This window comes from Schistocerca cancellata, chromosome 1 (genome assembly GCF_023864275.1).
Source record: "Schistocerca cancellata isolate TAMUIC-IGC-003103 chromosome 1, iqSchCanc2.1, whole genome shotgun sequence".
Taxonomy (NCBI): Eukaryota; Metazoa; Arthropoda; class Insecta; order Orthoptera; family Acrididae; genus Schistocerca; species Schistocerca cancellata.
The window spans coordinates 760,333,676-760,353,098 of record NC_064626.1 but is presented as its reverse complement, the minus strand read 5'-3'; the positions used below and the strand labels follow the sequence as shown (position 1 = coordinate 760,353,098).

Here is a 19,423-nt window from a genome sequence, read left to right as displayed (position 1 = left end):
CTTAGCAAATAAACTGAACAACTTAGCATTTGCAATGTGTATTTTGTCAGGTGCCACAAACATGGATACCAGAAAGATAGTTTATCACTGCTACTTTGAGTCAGTTATTCGTTATGGCATAATCTTCTGGGGAAATTCAGCGAATGTCACTAGGCTCCTAGTATTACAAAAGAAAGTAATTAGAAACATGTGTGTTGCAAAAAAACCGGAATCCTGTCGACCACTGTTAAAAAATTTAAAAGTACTATCTATCCCCTCACTTTACATATGAGATGGTGGTGTTCCTATATAGAAATCAACATACACTAGAGAATTTCCGTTTTGACCACAACTACAGCACTCGCCACAGAGATAACTTCAAACTTCCAACACATCGTTTAAAACTTTATGCCCAAACACCAGAGCATATGGGGTTAAAAATTTTCAATAAAATAAAAGGCAGTAATATATTTAAAATGGAGATTGGTTCACTGAAAAGATTGCTCTTTACTCTACTGGTGGAAAAGTGTTATTATTCTGTCGATGAATTCATTGAGGACAGCTTCACAATCTGAACACAGGGATTGTAATACATTTATTATTTTATGTACATGTGTAGCTGAAACTTAGAAATGTAAAATATAATGTAAACTTTTGTATTTCTCTTAAAAAAGTGAAAAAAGTTTCTTTTGTAAACCTTGACATGTCTCCTGTACATCAAATCAAATGATTTGAAAATTGTATGTAATGAGATGAATAAACCACATAACATAACACATAACATATCGACATAAAAAACCTACATTATGGACAGGTAGACAATTTAAGAAAATTCTTTATAGAACGAGCAGAAACTAGCAAAATACACAAAGCAATCACTCATATAAATACATCGGCTACACCACTGCAATTTCATAACTACTTCTACAACCCTCTAGATCACATAACATCAACAGATATGAAGAAAGTAAATTGGAAAAAGAAAACACTACATGGCAAGCACCCGTATCATCTAACACAGCCACACATCGATCAAGACGCATCCAACACATGGCTAAGAAAAGGCAATATATACAGTGAGATGGAAGGATTCATGATTGCAATACAGGATCAAACAATAAACACCAGATATTAAAGCAAGCATATTATTAAAGATCCCAATACCACAACAGATAAATGCAGACTTTGCAAACAACAAACAGAAACAGTAGATCACATCACAAGTGGATGTACAATACTAGCAAATACAGAGTACCCCAGAAGACATGACAATGTAGCAAAAATAATACATCAACAGCTTGCCTTACAATATAAACTTATAAAACAACACGTTCCCACATACAAGTATGCACCACAAAATGTACTGGAGAATGATGAATACAAATTATACTGGAACAGAACCATTATAACAGATAAAACAACACCACATAATAAACCTGACATCATACTCACCAATAAAAAGAAGAAATTAACACAACTAATCGAAATATCCATACCCAATACAACAAATATACAAAAGAAAACATGAGAAAAAATTGAAACATACATCCAACTGGCTGAGGAAGTCAAGGACATGTGGCATCAGGATAAAGTTGACATTATACCAATTATACTATCAACTACAGTAGTCATACCACATAATATCCACCAGTACATCAATGCAATACAGCTACATCCAAACTTATATATACAACTACAGAAATCCGTAATTATTGATACATGTTCAATCACCCGAAAGTTCCTAAATGCAATGTAACATATACCGTACAGTTAAAAGGAAGTCACGCTTGATCAAGATCCGCGTCACTTTCCATTTTTAACCAGACATGACGTCTGAGAAAGAAAAGAAATAATAATAGTAATCAATCAATCAGTACTTGGGATGGGGGGGGGGGGGGGGTTAATGAAATGTAACAGCTCATTTTTCATATGATTTCAAAGCTAATTTGAATTGCGTGATCAACTGTTATGTTATCAGGTAGATCCCATATCAGTAATTTTGCCTTTTGAGTTCCATAATGTATTTTTCAACAATTTCATGTCAAAGTACTCACTAATATTACTTCCATCCATTGGTTGGAACATGTATCATCCAATTCATTTAATTGCAGTTAGAGGTTTCCATTTACGAACAATCAGCTAAGAAATGAGATACTAAATATACTGTAGTTATGTTTGAAACATGATCAACTCTGATAACCACAGGATGATTACATTTTTTCTAACCTCAGCTAATTTACTGTATGAAACAATACATCAATCTTTAGCAGGAGCATATAACACCCACGAGAAATCATGTGGGAGGCCAGGATGATGTAAGATCTTGAGCAGCATTCTGTGATGTAATAAATTGTACACCAAAAACAATAACTGACTTTTCACACCATTTGAGAACCATGGTGTTCTCTGATCCACTCGAGAAACTTACAGGAAGCATCAGCTGCAGTGGAGCAATTAAATGAATATGAATTCTGGTCACCTATAATTATTTTGAACAAAGCGAGTTACACTCAGTAAATTTAAAGAATATTTATGTCTGCTGTCATTGGAAAAATCAAAGACATTTACTTTGATTTTTTTTTTCTGATTACAATATTTATGCCCAGTAAGGCAATTACATCACATTCTGTAGTTAGCCTGGCACACACAGTGCCGATGTTTTCTGCAATTACACTTTGGAGCACAGTACTGTGTGTGCCATTCAAATGGTTCAGATGGCTCTGAGCACTATGGGACTTAACATCTGAGGTCATCAATACCCAAGACTTAGAACTACTTAAACCTAACTAACCTAAGGACATCACACACATCCATGCCCGAGGCAGGATTCGTACCTGCGACCGTAGCAGCAGTGCGGTTCCGGATGTGTGCCATTCCAATGACAACTTAGCAGTCGCTATTCACAGAGAATTAGAACAGTCAAACAGGCATGTGCATAATTACTTTCAGTCATAGTGACAGTATTATAGACAGCCAAGAGACAGTGAAGTTATTTAAATTTCTTTGGATTAGGTTTAGGACATCAAGTGCCACACATCAAACTGTTACTAAAGTTAAGCAAAGTTTTGTAAGATACTCTTAATAAATGTTGTTGGTTTTTTTCTTACTGTGTTGTCACACTTCTGTTCTAGTGCCATCCTGTCAAGCAATTGTTTAATTAGAAAAATTAGTTTGTGTGCTGCCACCCATTGTAATGATCTATATTAGGAAAAGTTTCTGCTAGCATGGATGTTTGGGCTGAATTGATCGTAATATTCAGTTACAACATCCCTACAATATCACTACGAAAAATCCGTTTGATCAGCATTCTGGCTAGTGGTTTGCAACACAAAACATCTAATGTAATGTGGCATGTGAAGTTGCTACCAGCAGATTACTGTATAATAACAGATTTTTCTTAAAAAAAAAAAAAAAAAAAAAAAAAAAAAAAAAAAAAAAAAAAACTGTAAGGGTCCTATGGTGTTATTGGAGACGATGCATGCAACAAAATCATTTTCTTTAAAATTCTGCATTATGAAAGTTCATTTCTTGATTACATGAAACTTTTTGATTTAAATGCAACTACCACAACTTAAGACAATGTAATTTCCATCCATCAGGTGCATTTTTTCTGATCACTACGGTTATCTAAGTTGTCTTAAGAGAAAACTGTGATCCAAGAACAAATTTGAAAATAATCACAAAATCTTCATCAAATTTATTATTAAAACTTGTACCCATTGTTCTTGCACAATTTGTCATGAGAAATTCTCAGTGTATTGTGTTCATTGCTATTGCATTATTTATTTTTTACTAACCCTAATTATTTGTCCATTTTGTTTTATCATCATCCTTCAGTGTGACAAATTAGATAAACCATTAACTGAATGTCTTTGTATTAATGTAATTGGATATTTTTTGAATCCCTGTTTTGTTGTGCCATTCTGCTGCTATTTTGCTCCTTAATAGTCTTTCAGTGACTGTGTGGCATTCTTTGTACACATGTAAAGAATAGCTGTCCTTATGTTAACTAGGTAAACATGTATGCACAAAATCACAGTTTAATCTTTGTCACACAACCAGAAAATAAACTTACATTACATGAGCTAAAACATGGTTTATTTGAACAACAGTAAAATAAACTTTTATGTACAAGTGTTATACCAAAGTAATGATCCACTCAAAGCATGAAACAGCACATTTGCAACAGATCCCAGCCAACTGATTATTTGAGTACCAATTATCTCATAGGCAACTGTCTCATTGCAGGATTGTGGTGCTAACTCGTAATGCGTCATTTTCTTGAGTGGGTTGTAAATTTTTTCTCTCCTGGCTTGCTTTTATTTTATATTACTGGTGCTCACTTAGATGTATAACAGCCCAACTTATCACTTCATTAGATGCAGCAATAGTAAAGGAATAGGCATGGACTCACAGTTATAAAACAACAATGGAACAGTGCAAGACAATGTTTTTTTTTGTGGTTGGTGTACATTATACATAGGTGTGCCCACTCAAGAGTTAGAGAAAATAATGCTCAGTCAATAATCAACTTTAAAAAACAATTGTAAAATGAAAAATCAGAATGCAGTATTAGTGTGTTTCAGTTTTTATTGTTTGCAATCCAGCTGAGGTATGCAGCAACAGTAGTATAAATTCCTGGGTAGTCCTTCCTTCCACATCCCTGTCCTGCTGCTATTATACCACAGAGAAGAGGAGTTGTTGAGCCAGACTCACTACATGTCATTGGTCCACCCGAGTCTCCCTGGAAAAAATGAGACAGACGAAAATTTAAAGATACAAATATTATGTCATTTTCAGCATAAAATGCTAATGATAGTTACTGAAGACGGCCAGCTGTTCACAGATGTTTCTTCCTTAGTACAGAATGCTTACTAAATAGAAGAATTATAACAGATGAATAAAAATTAACTTCTTGGATAAAATAAAAAAATTAATTACAGTCCAAGAATAATGGCATTCAGAGAATCATACATGAAGGACTACACGCTACAGTAAGAAGATGCAAATATGATTCACTTCTAGTACTACAATTTATTTTAAAAGAATTTCATACATTGTGGATGTGTGGTTGTGTTGTTGTTGTGGTCTTCAGTCCTGAGACTGGTTTGATGCAGCTCTCCATGCTACTCTATCCTGTGCAAGCTTCTTCATCTCCCAGTACTTACTGGAACCTACATCTTTCTGAATCTGCTTAGTGTATTCATCTCTTGGTCTCCCTCTACGATTTTTACCCTCCACGCTGCCCTCCAATACTAAATTGGTGATCCCTTGATGCCTCAGAACATGTCCTACCAACAGATTCCTTCTTCTGGTCAAGTTGTGCCACAAACTTCTCTTCTCCAAAATCCTATTCAATACTTCCTCATTAGTTATGTGATCTACCCATCTAATCTTCAGCATTCTTCTGTAGCACCACATTTCGAAAGCTTCTGTTCTCTTCTTGTCCAAACTATTTATCGTCCATCTTTCACTTCCATACATGGCTACACTCCATACAAATACTTTCAGAAATGACTTCCTGACACTTAAATCTATACTCGATGTTAACAAATTTCTCTTCTCCAGAAACGCTTTCCTTGCCATTGCCAGTCTACATTTTATATCCTCTCTACTTCGACCATCATCAGTTATTTTGCTCCCCAAATAGCCAAACTCCTTTACTACTTTAAGTGTCTTATTCCTTCAGCATCACCCGACTTAATTCGACTCCATTCCATTATCCTCGTTTTGCTTTTGTTGATGTTCATCTTATATCCTCCTTTCAAGACGCTATCCATTCCATTCAACTGCTCTTCCAAGAGTGTGGTTAAGAAAAGTAAATAAAACTTTTTTTATAAAGATAGTGTAAATATGAAAGGAAATTTTTAAAATATCTGAGTGGTGTGAAATATTTAAGCACATCTGTTAGAATACTCCCTGGATTTATTTGTAAATAGTAAACTTTTCTCGTGTATAAAAGAAATATGACAAGACTTTTGTGGCGTCATGCTAGAATTATACCAAAGCAAAGAAATCTATAACTTGAGTGAGAAACGACTATCGGAATTCTAGTATGTAGTGTCTGCCTGAAGATATACCACAGCTTCTTTGGTAATGAAGATGTAGGTATACTCCTAATGATATGGAATGGCAGAAATATGTCTAATCTGAATTGTTCCACTTTTAGTGCATGTATCCTCAAAGCAAGTATTGGAAGTGTAACATTACCTGTCTGATATAAATTTCCCACTACACAGCAACGGTGTTTTTTTCACCACTGTGGTGGCGGCAAGGTGGGGCGGGGAGGGGAAGGGTGTTACAGGAATTAGGAAAGGAAAAGAAAGATTAGGAAATTAAAACTGAACAAGGCATTCTGTTCATTCCTTTGCATATGTATATCTGCTATCTTTATTGTGGTTAATGTTCCCATAAGTGATGATCCAGTGAAGACCATTAAATGTGAAATAATAATGCCAATTATAACAGATAACATTCTATCAGGACAATCAGTTAGTGATTTGGATAGTGCACATAGTGATACTCACTCTCAACTAGCTCTAAATGATAGAATAGCATCTGTGTTACTGGTTTTGTGTCTCCTATGTTCATTTTGCTCATCATCTATATTGCATCAATCACACCACACAACGAAGTTGAGGTACCACCTTATCTTCCATAGCTGATAGACCTCTAGTTCAGAATGTTGGAACTTTCATTCATCACTTTTTGTGTGTGTAGCAATGAAATGCAATGCATATTTACTATTAGTGCTTGGATGCTCAAACTTTAATTTTAGTGTCAGACATTACTCATGCTAATTGTGTACAATGTAAATATCAACATCTTAAAGACAATGTGCTTAAATGAGTGTGCAAATCACAAGAGCAATGTATCCAGCAGGTACTGAACAGTGAACAGACAGAAGTGGTTAATTTAGGTTTCAAATGACCTTTACAGTGAACTTCCATATTAGCAGAAGTTACCAAACCTATTCTGGGTGCTGAGGTTTTGCATCACTATGGCACTAAAATACACTTGTGTTCAGCACATACCCAAATTGGGTCCAAAACTGTTAGAGGATTTCTAAGCAAGGCTGCCAAAACTTGTGTCTTGGAGTAGAAGACACAGTTCAGTACAAATGAACCTAGTGATACATACTCTACCAATACATTATGTGTACAGAGAAATGAGATGGATTCATGTAACTCACTTCTCACATCTTCAACTGCACATCTCACTATCTTGCAGTTTTGCTGCACAAATGTTGCAATATGCTAGAGAAATTAACATCCATCCAAGACGACAACAAAACGAATTCGTACAGAAAATCAAGTATTGCTACCCAAATTCTGTTGAGCGATAAATCAGTTAAGACACTGCTCATGCAGAACTTCAAAAACTCCAAAAAGAGTGTGCCTGACCTCAGTTCATGTCAATGGCATGCATGATTCATGCTGCGCCTGATAATGGACAACCTTTGCCTACTTATGCCAACATGCACAACACATCACCACATTCAAAGCTCGCCTGGCCCTCCCGTCACTTATAGGGTTCACAGACTGTTTGCCTGACAAATATACAGGTGGCAAAGGAGGAGACAGATTAACTAGTAAGTGCAGGAATAATCTGCATTCAAATAGCCCTTCTGGGTCACCATTGCAGCTTGTCAAGGAAAAAGATGGGTTATGGAGGCCTGGTGGAGATGATCATGAATTAAATTCATGCACCAATCCAGTACCAAACATCCAGAATTTTATCAATGCTATTGCTGGAGCAGTAGTTTTTAGTGCAACTGACTTTAAAAAGGAATATCATATTATTGTGGCAATCCAACATATTCTTTGAAATTATCGCATTTTCAGAGTGTCTGAATATTTGCATACACTATCCAGCTTGAAAAATGTCCCATAGATGTGGCAGAGATTTCTGCACAAAGTATTACACACACCTGCATTCTGTTTTGCTTATCTAGATTATGTCCTAGTGATTTTCAATACAGTCTTGGAGTATGACAGACATTTACAGACAGTTTTCAGCAGGCCCGCCAAATATCAGCTAATAGTACATAAGGACAAATGCGTACTTAGTTAATGAAAAGTGGAGTTTTTACAGCACGTGGTCTCATCCTGTGACATCAGTCCTCTCCAAACTACGGTTGAATAAATGCAAACCGTGCCCCAACCTGAGGATTTACAGCAACTGAGTAGGTTTTTAGGAATCGATAATTTCTATAGACAGTATCTTCCCTGTGCAGCAGCCACACAAGCACCACTGGCTGCTACCTTACCAGGACATAATAGTAGTAGTCAATGCTCCCTCACTTGGACACCGGATATGCAATACGTCTTCAACCAGGCGAAAGCCAGCCTCAGTAATGCATCGCTGTTAGTTCATCCTGTACATACAGTGCCACTATCAGCCTTCAACACCAGCCAATTAACTATCAGAATGGTGCTGCACCAGAAAGTAGGTGGATCATGGCAACTGCTTGTTGTTTTCTCTTGGAAACTGACCTCCTCCTGGACCAAGTGGAGTGTATATCACAGAGAACTGCTAGCCATTTATGACACTATTCAGCATTCCTGACCACATGTGGAGGCATACTCCTTTGTTGTTTCTATGAACAACAAACCTATAACATTTGCCTTTACAAAACCAATGAAGTCTTTCTCACCCAGACAGTTTAGGTAGCTGGAGTTTATTAAACAATTCAATACAGACATTAGGCATGTAAAAGGTGTGGACAACTTGGTGGAAGATTACTTTCCCTGACTCAGTGATTCTAAAACTCTTGTGGTGTGATATGTCTAAAAAAAAAGGCTTCATCCATATGTGACCCTAGTTTCGAAAGACAAGTGCTCAATTCAGTACATGACTTTGCACAGTCTGGGAAAACTGCACAGTTAGAATGATTACCAATAGATGTGTGTGGCCTTATATTAAACGAGACTGGTGCACATTGTCAGATAGCAAAGGTAGGGTTACACGTGCACATACCTGTTGGCAATTTCTCTGAACCTTTGCAGCAATCACACAAATACTCGTTGATTTAGGGGACGCTCTACCCCCAGCATATTGTTACTGGTATGTCTTTACCATCATCAACTGCTACACACACTTTAAGGAATCCATTCCCATTGCTGAAATCTCCACAGAGACTGTCACGTAAACCTTTTTCTTTTTACTTGACTTGCTCGCTTTGGATGTCTAGCACATGTTACCACAGATCATGGTATATACACTCCTGGAAATTGAAATAAGAACACCGTGAATTCATTGTCCCAGGAAGGGGAAACTTTACTGACACATTCCTGGGGTCAGATACATCACATGATCACACTGACAGAACCACAGGCACATAGACACAGGCAACAGAGCATGCACAATGTCGGCACTAGTACAGTGTATATCCACCTTTCGCAAAAATGCAGGCTGCTATTCTCCCATGGAGACGATCGTAGAGATGCTGGATGTAGTCCTGTGGAACGGCTTGCCATGCCGTTTCCACCTGGCGCCTCAGTTGGACCAGCGTTCGTGCTGGACGTGCAGACCGCGTGAGACGATGCTTCATCCAGTCCCAAACATGCTCAATGGGGGACAGATCCGGAGATCTTGCTGGCCAGGGTAGTTGACTTACACCTTCTAGAGCACGTTGGGTGGCACGGGATACATGTGGACGTACATTGTCCTTTTGGAACAGCAAGTTCCCTTGCCGGTCTAGGAATGGTAGAACAATGGGTTCGATGACGGTTTGGATGTACCGTGCACTATTCAGTGTCCCCTCGACGATCACCAGTGGTGTACGGCCAGTGTAGGAGATCGCTCCCCACACCATGATGCCGGGTGTTGGCCCTGTGTGCCTCGGTCGTATGCAGTCCTGATTGTGGCGCTCACCTGCACGGCGCCAAACACGCATACGACCATCATTGGCACCAAGGCAGAAGCGACTCTCATCGCTGAAGACGACACGTCTCCATTCGTCCCTCCATTCACGCCTGTCGCGACACCACTGGAGGCAGGCTGCACGATGTTGGGGTGTGAGCGGAAGACGGCCTAACGGTGTGCGGGACCATAGCCCAGCTTCATGGAGACGGTTGCGAATGGTCCTCGCCGATACCCCAGGAGCAACAGTGTCCCTAATTTGCTGGGAAGTTGCGGTGCGGTCCCCTACGGCACTGCGTAGGATCCTACGGTCTTGGCGTGCATCCGCGCGTCGCTGCAGTCCGGTCCCAGGTCGACGGGCACGTGCACCTTCCGCCGACCATTGGCGACAACATCGATGTACTTTGGAGACCTCACGCCCCACGTGTTGAGCAATTCGGCGGTACGTTCACCCGGCCTCCCGCATGCCCACTATACGCCCTCGCTCAAAGTCCGTCAACTGCACATACGGTTCACGTCCACGCTGTCGCGGCATGCTACCAGTGTTAAAGACTGCGATGGAGCTCTGTATGCCACGGCAAACTGGCTGACACTGACGGCGGCGGTGCACAAATGCTGTGCAGCTAGCGCCATTCGATGGCCAACACTGCGGTTCCTGGTGTGTCCGCTGTGCCATGCGTGTGATCATTGCTTGTACAGCCCTCTCGCAGTGTCCGGAGCAAGTATGGTGGGTCTGACACACCGGTGTCAATGTGTTCTTTTTTCCATTTCCAGGAGTGTAGTTTGAAACAACTCTGTTCCATGAACTTACCACACTGTGTGGTTAGTAGCTACACATTGCAAGTAACAGGAAGATTAAGTGGTGGTACAAAACTCTTAAAGCAGCATTAATATTTTACAACTATTCCAGGATATTGGCACTAACATTGGTACTACTTGTACTTAGCACAGTGGCAAAAATGGATATTGGCACCTCTTCGGCACAATTTGCTATGGTGAAATACTGTGAATCCTATTGGAGTTTTTGAGGCAACAATAAAAGCTTTTTTAACAGAAACCCTCATTCCTTCTTCAACAAGTGAAATACTGGAGTTCTGAGTTCTGTCCAAGTCCGGCATCTTGCCATATGAATACCAATATTTTTGTTCGCAAAACTTGCATATTTGTTCCCATGTGATGTTGAAAATGAACACAAATAGAGTGCCATTACCGCCTTTGAACCCAGGACCTTATTCAGTTCTGGCATGCAGTGAATACAGAAAAAATTCTCCAAAACAGGGAGGGTACTACAGTGCCATTGGAGTATGTATTTTGTCTACCTGCTACCAGACAACACTTCCACAGAAACCACTGCCTGCTGCCTATACCATCTGGTGCAGTTGACACACAAATACCACCATCCCCAACACAGTCTTCATGTCAGTTGGACATTGTTCCTGTTTCACAGAATCCACTGCCTATTTGTATGTGGGCTGGCCAGGTGGTGCATCACAAGTACCCAGAGCTTAGCTTCCGTGTTATTTCGATACGATTGTGATCTGTGCTCTGCTCAAGTATGAAATAAGTTTTGTTTGCTCCTTTGTGTCTCTATATGTCCTATCATTATTGTGTTCAAGGTTACCACAATATCATATATCATACTTTGTATCCACTCCATATATGTGAGTACTAATGGTGTTTGTGGCATGAATGAATCTCTTATGTTTTTATCAAGTGATCTAATACAAGGGGGCAAACTGTTTTGAAGTTATATAAACACAGGGTTTACTGATGACCATTCTTGTATATAGAATGTTAATGATTCGTGTAGATGGTTTTGCATCTTTGTATGTTTGTATTTTACATCTTTAATCAAGGTTAGGTTAGTTTGTTATGAACTGAGTTGGTCAGTAGTTTTTGTAGACTTGTGATATGTTTGGCATATTAAGAATGGTCATGGGGTAAGTCAGTGGAGTCATACAGTAGCTAAGGCAAATCAAAAAATAATAACAATCAGTTGCTGAACTGCAAAAAAGCACTAAAAAATAATTTGCAAATCAGACAAGTGAGTTATTATGATATACTTAGCTGTCAGCAAGAAGGGTGGGTGCAACAAATGTTATGTTGTAATGCATTGTGCAGAATTTGGGCTGAAAACCATGAAATATGAATGCGCTATATGTTTTCAGTCATTTGAATACCACACTCAGTTTCAGCATCAAATTTAAACTTCCCCATGACTGAAACATCATGGGCACAACTGGTATGTGGGAATGGTGTGAAAATATCAATTCTATATAGACTAGACAACCATATCAACCCAAAAGTTAGTGGTACGACGAAAAAAAAAGCAACAAATGGAAGACAATACATTAGCTTATTAAATACTCCAATATAAATATATACCTAAAAACAAAGATGATGTGACTTACCAAATGAAAGTGCTGGCAGGTCGACAGACACACAAACGAACACAAACATACACACAAAATTCAAGCTTTCGCAACAAACTGTTGCCTCATCAGGAATGAGGGAAGGAGAGGGAAAGACGAAAGGATGTGGGTTTTAAGGGAGAGGGTAAGGAATCATTCCAGTCCCGGGAGCGGAAAGACTTACCTTATGGGGAAAAAAGGACAGGTATACACTCGCACACACACACATATCCATCCACACATATACAGACACAAGCAGCTGCTTGTGTCTGTATATGTGTGGATGGATATGTGTGTGTGTGCGAGTGTATACCTGTCCTTTTTTCCCCATAAGGTAAGTCTTTCCGCTCCCGGGACTGGAATGACTCCTTACCCTCTCCCTTAAAACCCACATCCTTTCGTCTTTCCCTCTCCTTCCCTCTTTCCTGATGAGGCAACAGTTTGTTGCGAAAGCTTGAATTTTGTGTGTATGTTTGTGTTCGTTTGTGTGTCTGTCGACCTGCCAGCACTTTCATTTGGTAAGTCACATCATCTTTGTTTTTAGGTATATTTTTCCTTCAGGGAATGTTTCCTTCTATTATAACCAATATAAATATATGTATGTACATACAGATTATGCACTTTCCATTCCATCTAGGTAAATGTTTAAAGTTGGTAATATATAAGAATTTCATTTAAGATTATTTAACCATGTATTTTTGTAATAAGGTATAAACAGCCGACTTCCTTCCCCATCCTTCCCTAATCCGATGACCTTGCTACCTGGTCTCCTCCCCCAAATAAGCCAATCTATAATAAAAGTAAACCTGTTTCATACCAGGAAGCCCATAGTAAGTATCAAATACTCATACACTTTTGATTATATGTTTTACGTACACTTGAGCCACCATGAAACAGTTGACTACATGATACTAGAGATCCCATTTTCCAGACAACCACTTACATCACGATAACATTCACCATTGTAATCACTGTACACAATCCAGCCTCAAGTGATGCTAGTCCACTGTAGGTTTTAGGTTCCTTTTCCTACTGTTAACAGGGGAATCCAGGGTGAAGAATAACATTGGGTCAAATACTAACCAACAGACTTCTGCTTGGTGGCTTTCTGAGATATCGCTGACTATGCAGGCATTATATGAACATTTACCATCTGATAACTTGTACCATAAGTATTGCTCTGAAAATGTCTATGTGTAATTTCAAGTATGCTTCAGATACTGACTATCATAAATAGTTAACAGGAACACTTAATGATTGATGATTGTGCACGTAGACTCCTACAATTTGCCATGTCAGTAAGCCAAATAATCAGAGAAATCTGACACATGGATGTAAGTGTCACTGATGATCTATTGTATAAAGTTAATTTTTGCTGAAGCTGGAAGCAGTGTAACAGCCCCCTTTTGGCCTTTGCTTTATTTTGAGTACGGTTTTCATGTATGACTGTGCACTTGTGCATAATGATCTCATTTGGTATGCTGACATCCACGAAAATTAATAAGGTGGTGTCTTTGGTAACATTTATCTCTGCAAGGGGCCTACATTCATCTATTGGATGAAATGAAGAACAAAGAGTTCACTTGTTTGGTTATTAAGACATTTGAGATTTTGCTGTCTGGACTTGCTGGCATATAGAACACCCATGTAGCCTTATTGAAAATAAAATGTAAATTTCTCAAACTCCACAGTGACCATGGATCTTATTATTTATTTAAGTTAGGTCCTCAAGAATTAACTTTTGTAAGAAATTTCAGCAGTACCTTCCAGACATCAATGGCATTACTTCCCAAACTGCAGATGGGATTACAGACAAGCACATTTTTTGAATATTTAAGATTTTTACTTTCAGATTAACAGGATGATAAAGGTGATAAAGACCTCATGATGAGCTGCGAGGCATTTTCTCACTTTATGAGGAAGCCTCTAAGAGACACACTAAAACTCATACGAGGTAAGTTTGAGCCATTGTTAATCAAACTCTTTGAATTCCTGTTCTTGTCACCATACTTCCCATTTGAGTGAAATTATTGTGAACAGATTGACAGAGTGGTGATGGACTACCCACTCACCAGTAATGGCTAACATATTATGAAACAATGGAAAATGCGGGACGCAATGTAACAATATTATGAAAAGGAAAGTTACTACTCATCAGAGATGCTGAGTCACAGATAGACAACAAAATAACTCTGAAAAGCATTAATTTTGAGAGTCTTTTTGTTGTGACTATCTACGACTTAACATATTTATGGGTGTATCTGAAGAAGAAACCCTAGAGCTAACAGTCTGCAAGCCCTCATGTTTTTTCTGATACGTAGATAGTATATTCACAATCTGGACACACAGGCAACATAACGTACAAGATGCTTTTCTACATCTGAGATCAATGCATTAAAAACTCAGATTCACAATGCATATAAAAGCACATAATAGTTATTTATTTCTGGACAGGCTGGATGGCACACTTGAACACAGCATCTACTGTAAGCCAATGCACACAGACTTATACTTGCATGTCCTTCAGCTATTATGCCTTTTCAAAATGAGAAGGTGTTCTAAGCATACACATGCAGAGGGCTCACAAAATCTCTCATTAAAAGAGTTTAGCCATGGAGGTATAGCAACTGCAGCCTGTTTTATGAAAGATCAATTGCAGCAACCCCAGATGCAGCATACTAAAAATTTGATGACGCCTAAGCCATAGCCTGCAGAGGGAGAATATACACTTGTCCTATCAATGTTTATTCCTCCCTTCTGAAACATGTTAGTGAAAATTTGATTAATACTCTGGAAATATAATGGCAAAAGCCCATTATGCACACTGGCCAAGACAAAGGCCTTGTTGGCGTCTGCTGAAGATGACCTAGGACTCTGGAAGTCAGCAGTCTAGCATCCCATGCTAGTGTAGTAAAATGTATGTAGGCCAGCCTCTATTGATAGTACAAGAAAAATGTGCAGAGCATAAGTCTAATACAGATAAGGAACAACATAGTCAGCTGTTGTGGAGCACCTAAAGGGCATATCATGAATTATGAAAGCACCAAGTTGTTACAACAGGCAGTGTGTTCGGAGGTTGTATCTTAAAAGAAATTGTAGAGCTGCAGTATATGATGAACTTATAAATAATAACAGCACTTTTCCACTAGGCTTGAGACAGAACTCTTAGCATGTCTGTGGGAAGATCTGCTCACATTATGGTAATGGAAGAGTCCAAAGCAAGATGGTGGTGACACAGGGACTAAGGGCCATAGCTCATGTCCCAGCTGCATATTTCTCTCTCCACCTTGTCAGCAGAACTACACCGATTTACAGTTGGCATGTTTACTGACAGCAAGAAGGGTGGGATATGAAGACAGAGCAGAGGAAGGCAATGAGTTATCAACACCACATGATTCCTGCACTACCACACTCTGAATATTGTCAGATTGTGTAGTATAGTTCGTTCAAGTACTTCCCATGAGCAAAGATATTTCAAATAGAGAATAGGTTATGTAACACACAGCCACCTTACATGCCCGCAGTAAAGTGCTGTTCATGGGTATGCATAAATAACTTACTATTCACAAACAGCTGAAACTGTCCTGATAATTGCAAAGTTATTGGAAACTACTACAAATGGGAGTGTTGGCTAGGTAATTGACAAAGATATCTCAGATATTTTCCTCTACCATGGATATCATCTCCTCTCCAGGAAATATGAGACCTGTCACCACTGCTGACTTAACTGTGAGTAGTGAGTCAGTGAGAGGTCTTGGGACCCTTCACAGGGAGGACACAGAACAGCCAGACTCAGAACTATTTCCTTTCGCCTAACCAAAAGGTTTGTGGTTAAGGGGAAAGGGATTGCAAAAGGGCTGGGGTCTATTAATCATCAACACATTGAACTTATGGTGAATAAAGAGGAAGTGTAGTAACCAAGTAATACACAAAATCAGTCCAAGTAACACATATATGTTTTTATTCATAAACCTCGGAACAATAACAGAAATAAACCTCTTGTGACTCCACACCTAACAAGACAAAAGAATCATATAAGAGGTCCAACATAAGTGATATGCAGAACATCTGATGTGAGTGGTACAATCAGAATAAATGTAGTGACAGTGAGTTGGTGCCACTCTGTGTGTGTATATGCACAAGTTGCTGGTAGATGCCATGGTGGAAACCATGCCATATGTGCGCTGGCCATGTCCTGGCCTCTAGTGGTCAACCCACACTGACAAGTTGGTGACTAATTTAAATACACGCATGTGGTGACATGACACTCAGCAGACACTCACTTGCACACACTAGTAGTGTGATATAGCGCACCTCTTCCTCATCCGAAGAGGGTGCCCAAGTGATGGAGGAGATGCTGGCGGCAGCCAATGGGATGGGGCACCTCCACAGCAGGTGATGATGGGCTTGAAGCAGAAGGCGGCAAGGCAGACTGTGACAATGGGAGCCGCACCCATGAAGCGACAGCTGCTTCTGGCAGGGAGCAGGAGTGCAACTGATCAATAGGTGTGGCTATATGGATGTCACAAAGATTGTGTTTCTGGTGGTGTTCAACAGTGGCCGGTACCCATTTGGGCCTGTGACCAAACCCTCTCACCCACAGTGGCAATCCTGGCACATAGTGGCTGGACAAACCCGACTGTGGCAGCAGTGGCTCAGGCCAAAGAAGATTGAAGAGCATGTGTGACTGTCTCTGTGAAGCAACTCAGCCAGGCTCTCTCTGTGAAGCAACTCAGCCAGGCTCTGCTCCCCCACATGTGTGAAGTGATAGGTGTTCAGAAAAAGAAGAAGAGCATTATTCGGTGAAGAATTCACAACAAACTTTTCCATTAGGGACTTGAACATACACACTGTCATTCTGATTCAACATTTAATTGAGGATGGAATGGCGGAGCCATAACATGACAAATGCTGTGGCAAGAACAAAACAATTGAATAGTGTGAGAAACAAACTGGGGACCATTATTGGAAACTAAGGCACAAGGCAACCCCTCAACTGGAAAAACCCTCAAAAGTGCATGAATTGTGACCTCAGCTGACATTGACATATGCTGGAGAATGTAAAGATATTGGGCAAATGCATCCACAACCAAAGCCAATAGTAATTCAAGAAGGGACCCGCAAAGCCTATATGTATGCTTGAAGCCGGCCATGGGACAGAGATGCTCTGGGAATTTCCTGTTGTCAGGCACACTGTTCACAAACCGCAAAAAAATGAAAAATTTTGCCATCAATCCCTGGCCAAAAAACATGACTCCTAGCTAACATTTTACTGTGCAAACCTTCCCAGTGACCCTGCGCAGAATCTTGTGCCATAATGTGACAGGTATGACTACTCTAGGAGAGAGGTCTTCCGTGGGCAACAGCAAAACACTGTCAGAAACACAGAAGCGATACTATAAGGAAAAGTAGTTGCACAGGGAGTTCAAAACCTGACACTGCAGTTTATCTGGCCAACCCTGATGAACAAACTGAACCATCTGGCGGAGAACCAGGTCGGTGGCAACGACAGCTGCTATGCGTGAATTCATTATTGGAAAACCCTTGACCATGGCTTGCACTTAAATATCAAGATGGAAGCAAAGCAATTCTTCATGGTCAAAGTCACGATCAGGACCCACAGGAAGGGGGAGGGGGTGGGGGGACAAGGCACTTGCATTGAAAGACTGCATACCATGCTCTTTTCTCCTCTCTCTTGAACTATGGTATTGAAATTGGGGGGCGCAACAACCAAAGCTAATATAGATAAGCTACTCATTCTTCAAAAAAGGGGTGTGAGAATAATCTGTGGAGCAAAATATAGGGAATCTTGTCACAACTTGTTTCCAAAAACAGAGGTGTTAACTGTTGTAAACACATACATTCTAAAAGCCATATTGCTTGTGAAAAGACTGCACCCAAACACTTATTCAGATTTCCACCAGTACAGTACTAGAAATAAAGAAAGATTTTACATTGGTAGCCACAGAACAGCACTTTACAAAAAGGGGCCTCAGTATGCACGTATAAAATTAGCTAATGCACTGCCTAGTGCAGTCATGGCTCTTCCTACAATTAAACTGAAACACCAGCTTAAGAAATTTTTAGTAAAACACCCTTTCTACACATTAGAAGAGTACCATACTTATATGAAGAACAACAAATGCTTTGTGAAATTATGTGAATAGAAATCAGTTAACACCTTATTGTAATTTTGTTGTAAATTAATGACGTATTCAGAAGAATGTGTCTTGTGTATTGTACAAATAACTTTAATCGTTACTGTTTCTTTGTACATGTGCAGTGTACCATTCGATGTTGAATAAAGCTATTATTATAAATATTTAGACGTAGGTTGAAAATATATTTTGTAATTGTGGCAAGAGAAGGATAGTGCCCAGCATTGTAGGTGGTGTGCTATCTTGTCAGGCAAGGAAGTGTGAGGGTTAAACAAGGAAGGTTTACAGTCAGTAATAAGGCAAAACTTGGATCCATACAAAAAATATGATATTTATGGAAAGCATAGACTATGACAAGAGCCTCTTTTTCCACCCTGCGAGTAAAGCTGCTGGGCTGGAATTAGGGATTTAGAGGAAAAAGCAACAGGTCGTTCAGAGCCATTGGCATATTGGTGAGCTAGGAACACACCATGGCATTACTGTGAGGCATCAGCTATCAAAACCATGTGCTGGTCCATAGAGAATGTAGCTAAACAAGGGGCCAAGAGTAGTTTGGATCTCAACATTTGAGAAGCGTGTCCGCAGTCTGGGCTCCAGCAAAAAAAGGTACATTCTTGTGTAACAATGCATGCAACAGGTAGGCCAATGTGGCCACCCATTGCAAGAATTTATGTTAATAGGCATCTTTCCTAAAGAGGCCTGAAACTCCTTCATGGACAAGGGGAAAGGCATACATGTAACAGCGAAGATGTGGTCTGGCAGATGGTGTACCCCATCCTGCAATAACTTGAACCACAAATAAACACTGGAAGATTGAAAAAACTGAGATTCTGTGAGGTTACACCACAAGACTGCTGACTCTTAGACAGAAAATAAAGTGCACAAATTATTCAAGCGATCGCCTCTGGAGGAGCCCATGGCAACAATAACATCCAGTTAATTAATGCAGCCTAGGACAGGCTTAGTGAGTTGCTCTAAAAATCATTTTAAAATAGCAGACACCAAAAGGAA

The 19,423-nt window shown here is 39.6% G+C and overlaps 1 protein-coding gene across 1 annotated transcript in view; it reads right to left on the bottom strand.

Annotated features, from left to right (window-relative positions):
- Positions 1–4,060: 4,060 nt before the first annotated feature.
- Positions 4,061–19,423, bottom strand: part of LOC126186363 (trypsin-1-like) — a 171,465-nt gene continuing 156,102 nt past the window's right edge. The window contains exon 8 of the mRNA XM_049928202.1: positions 4,061–4,723. Within this exon, the coding sequence (XP_049784159.1) occupies positions 4,562–4,723 (162 nt within the window). The 3' untranslated portion in view covers positions 4,061–4,561. The remainder of the gene's footprint in view (positions 4,724–19,423) is intronic.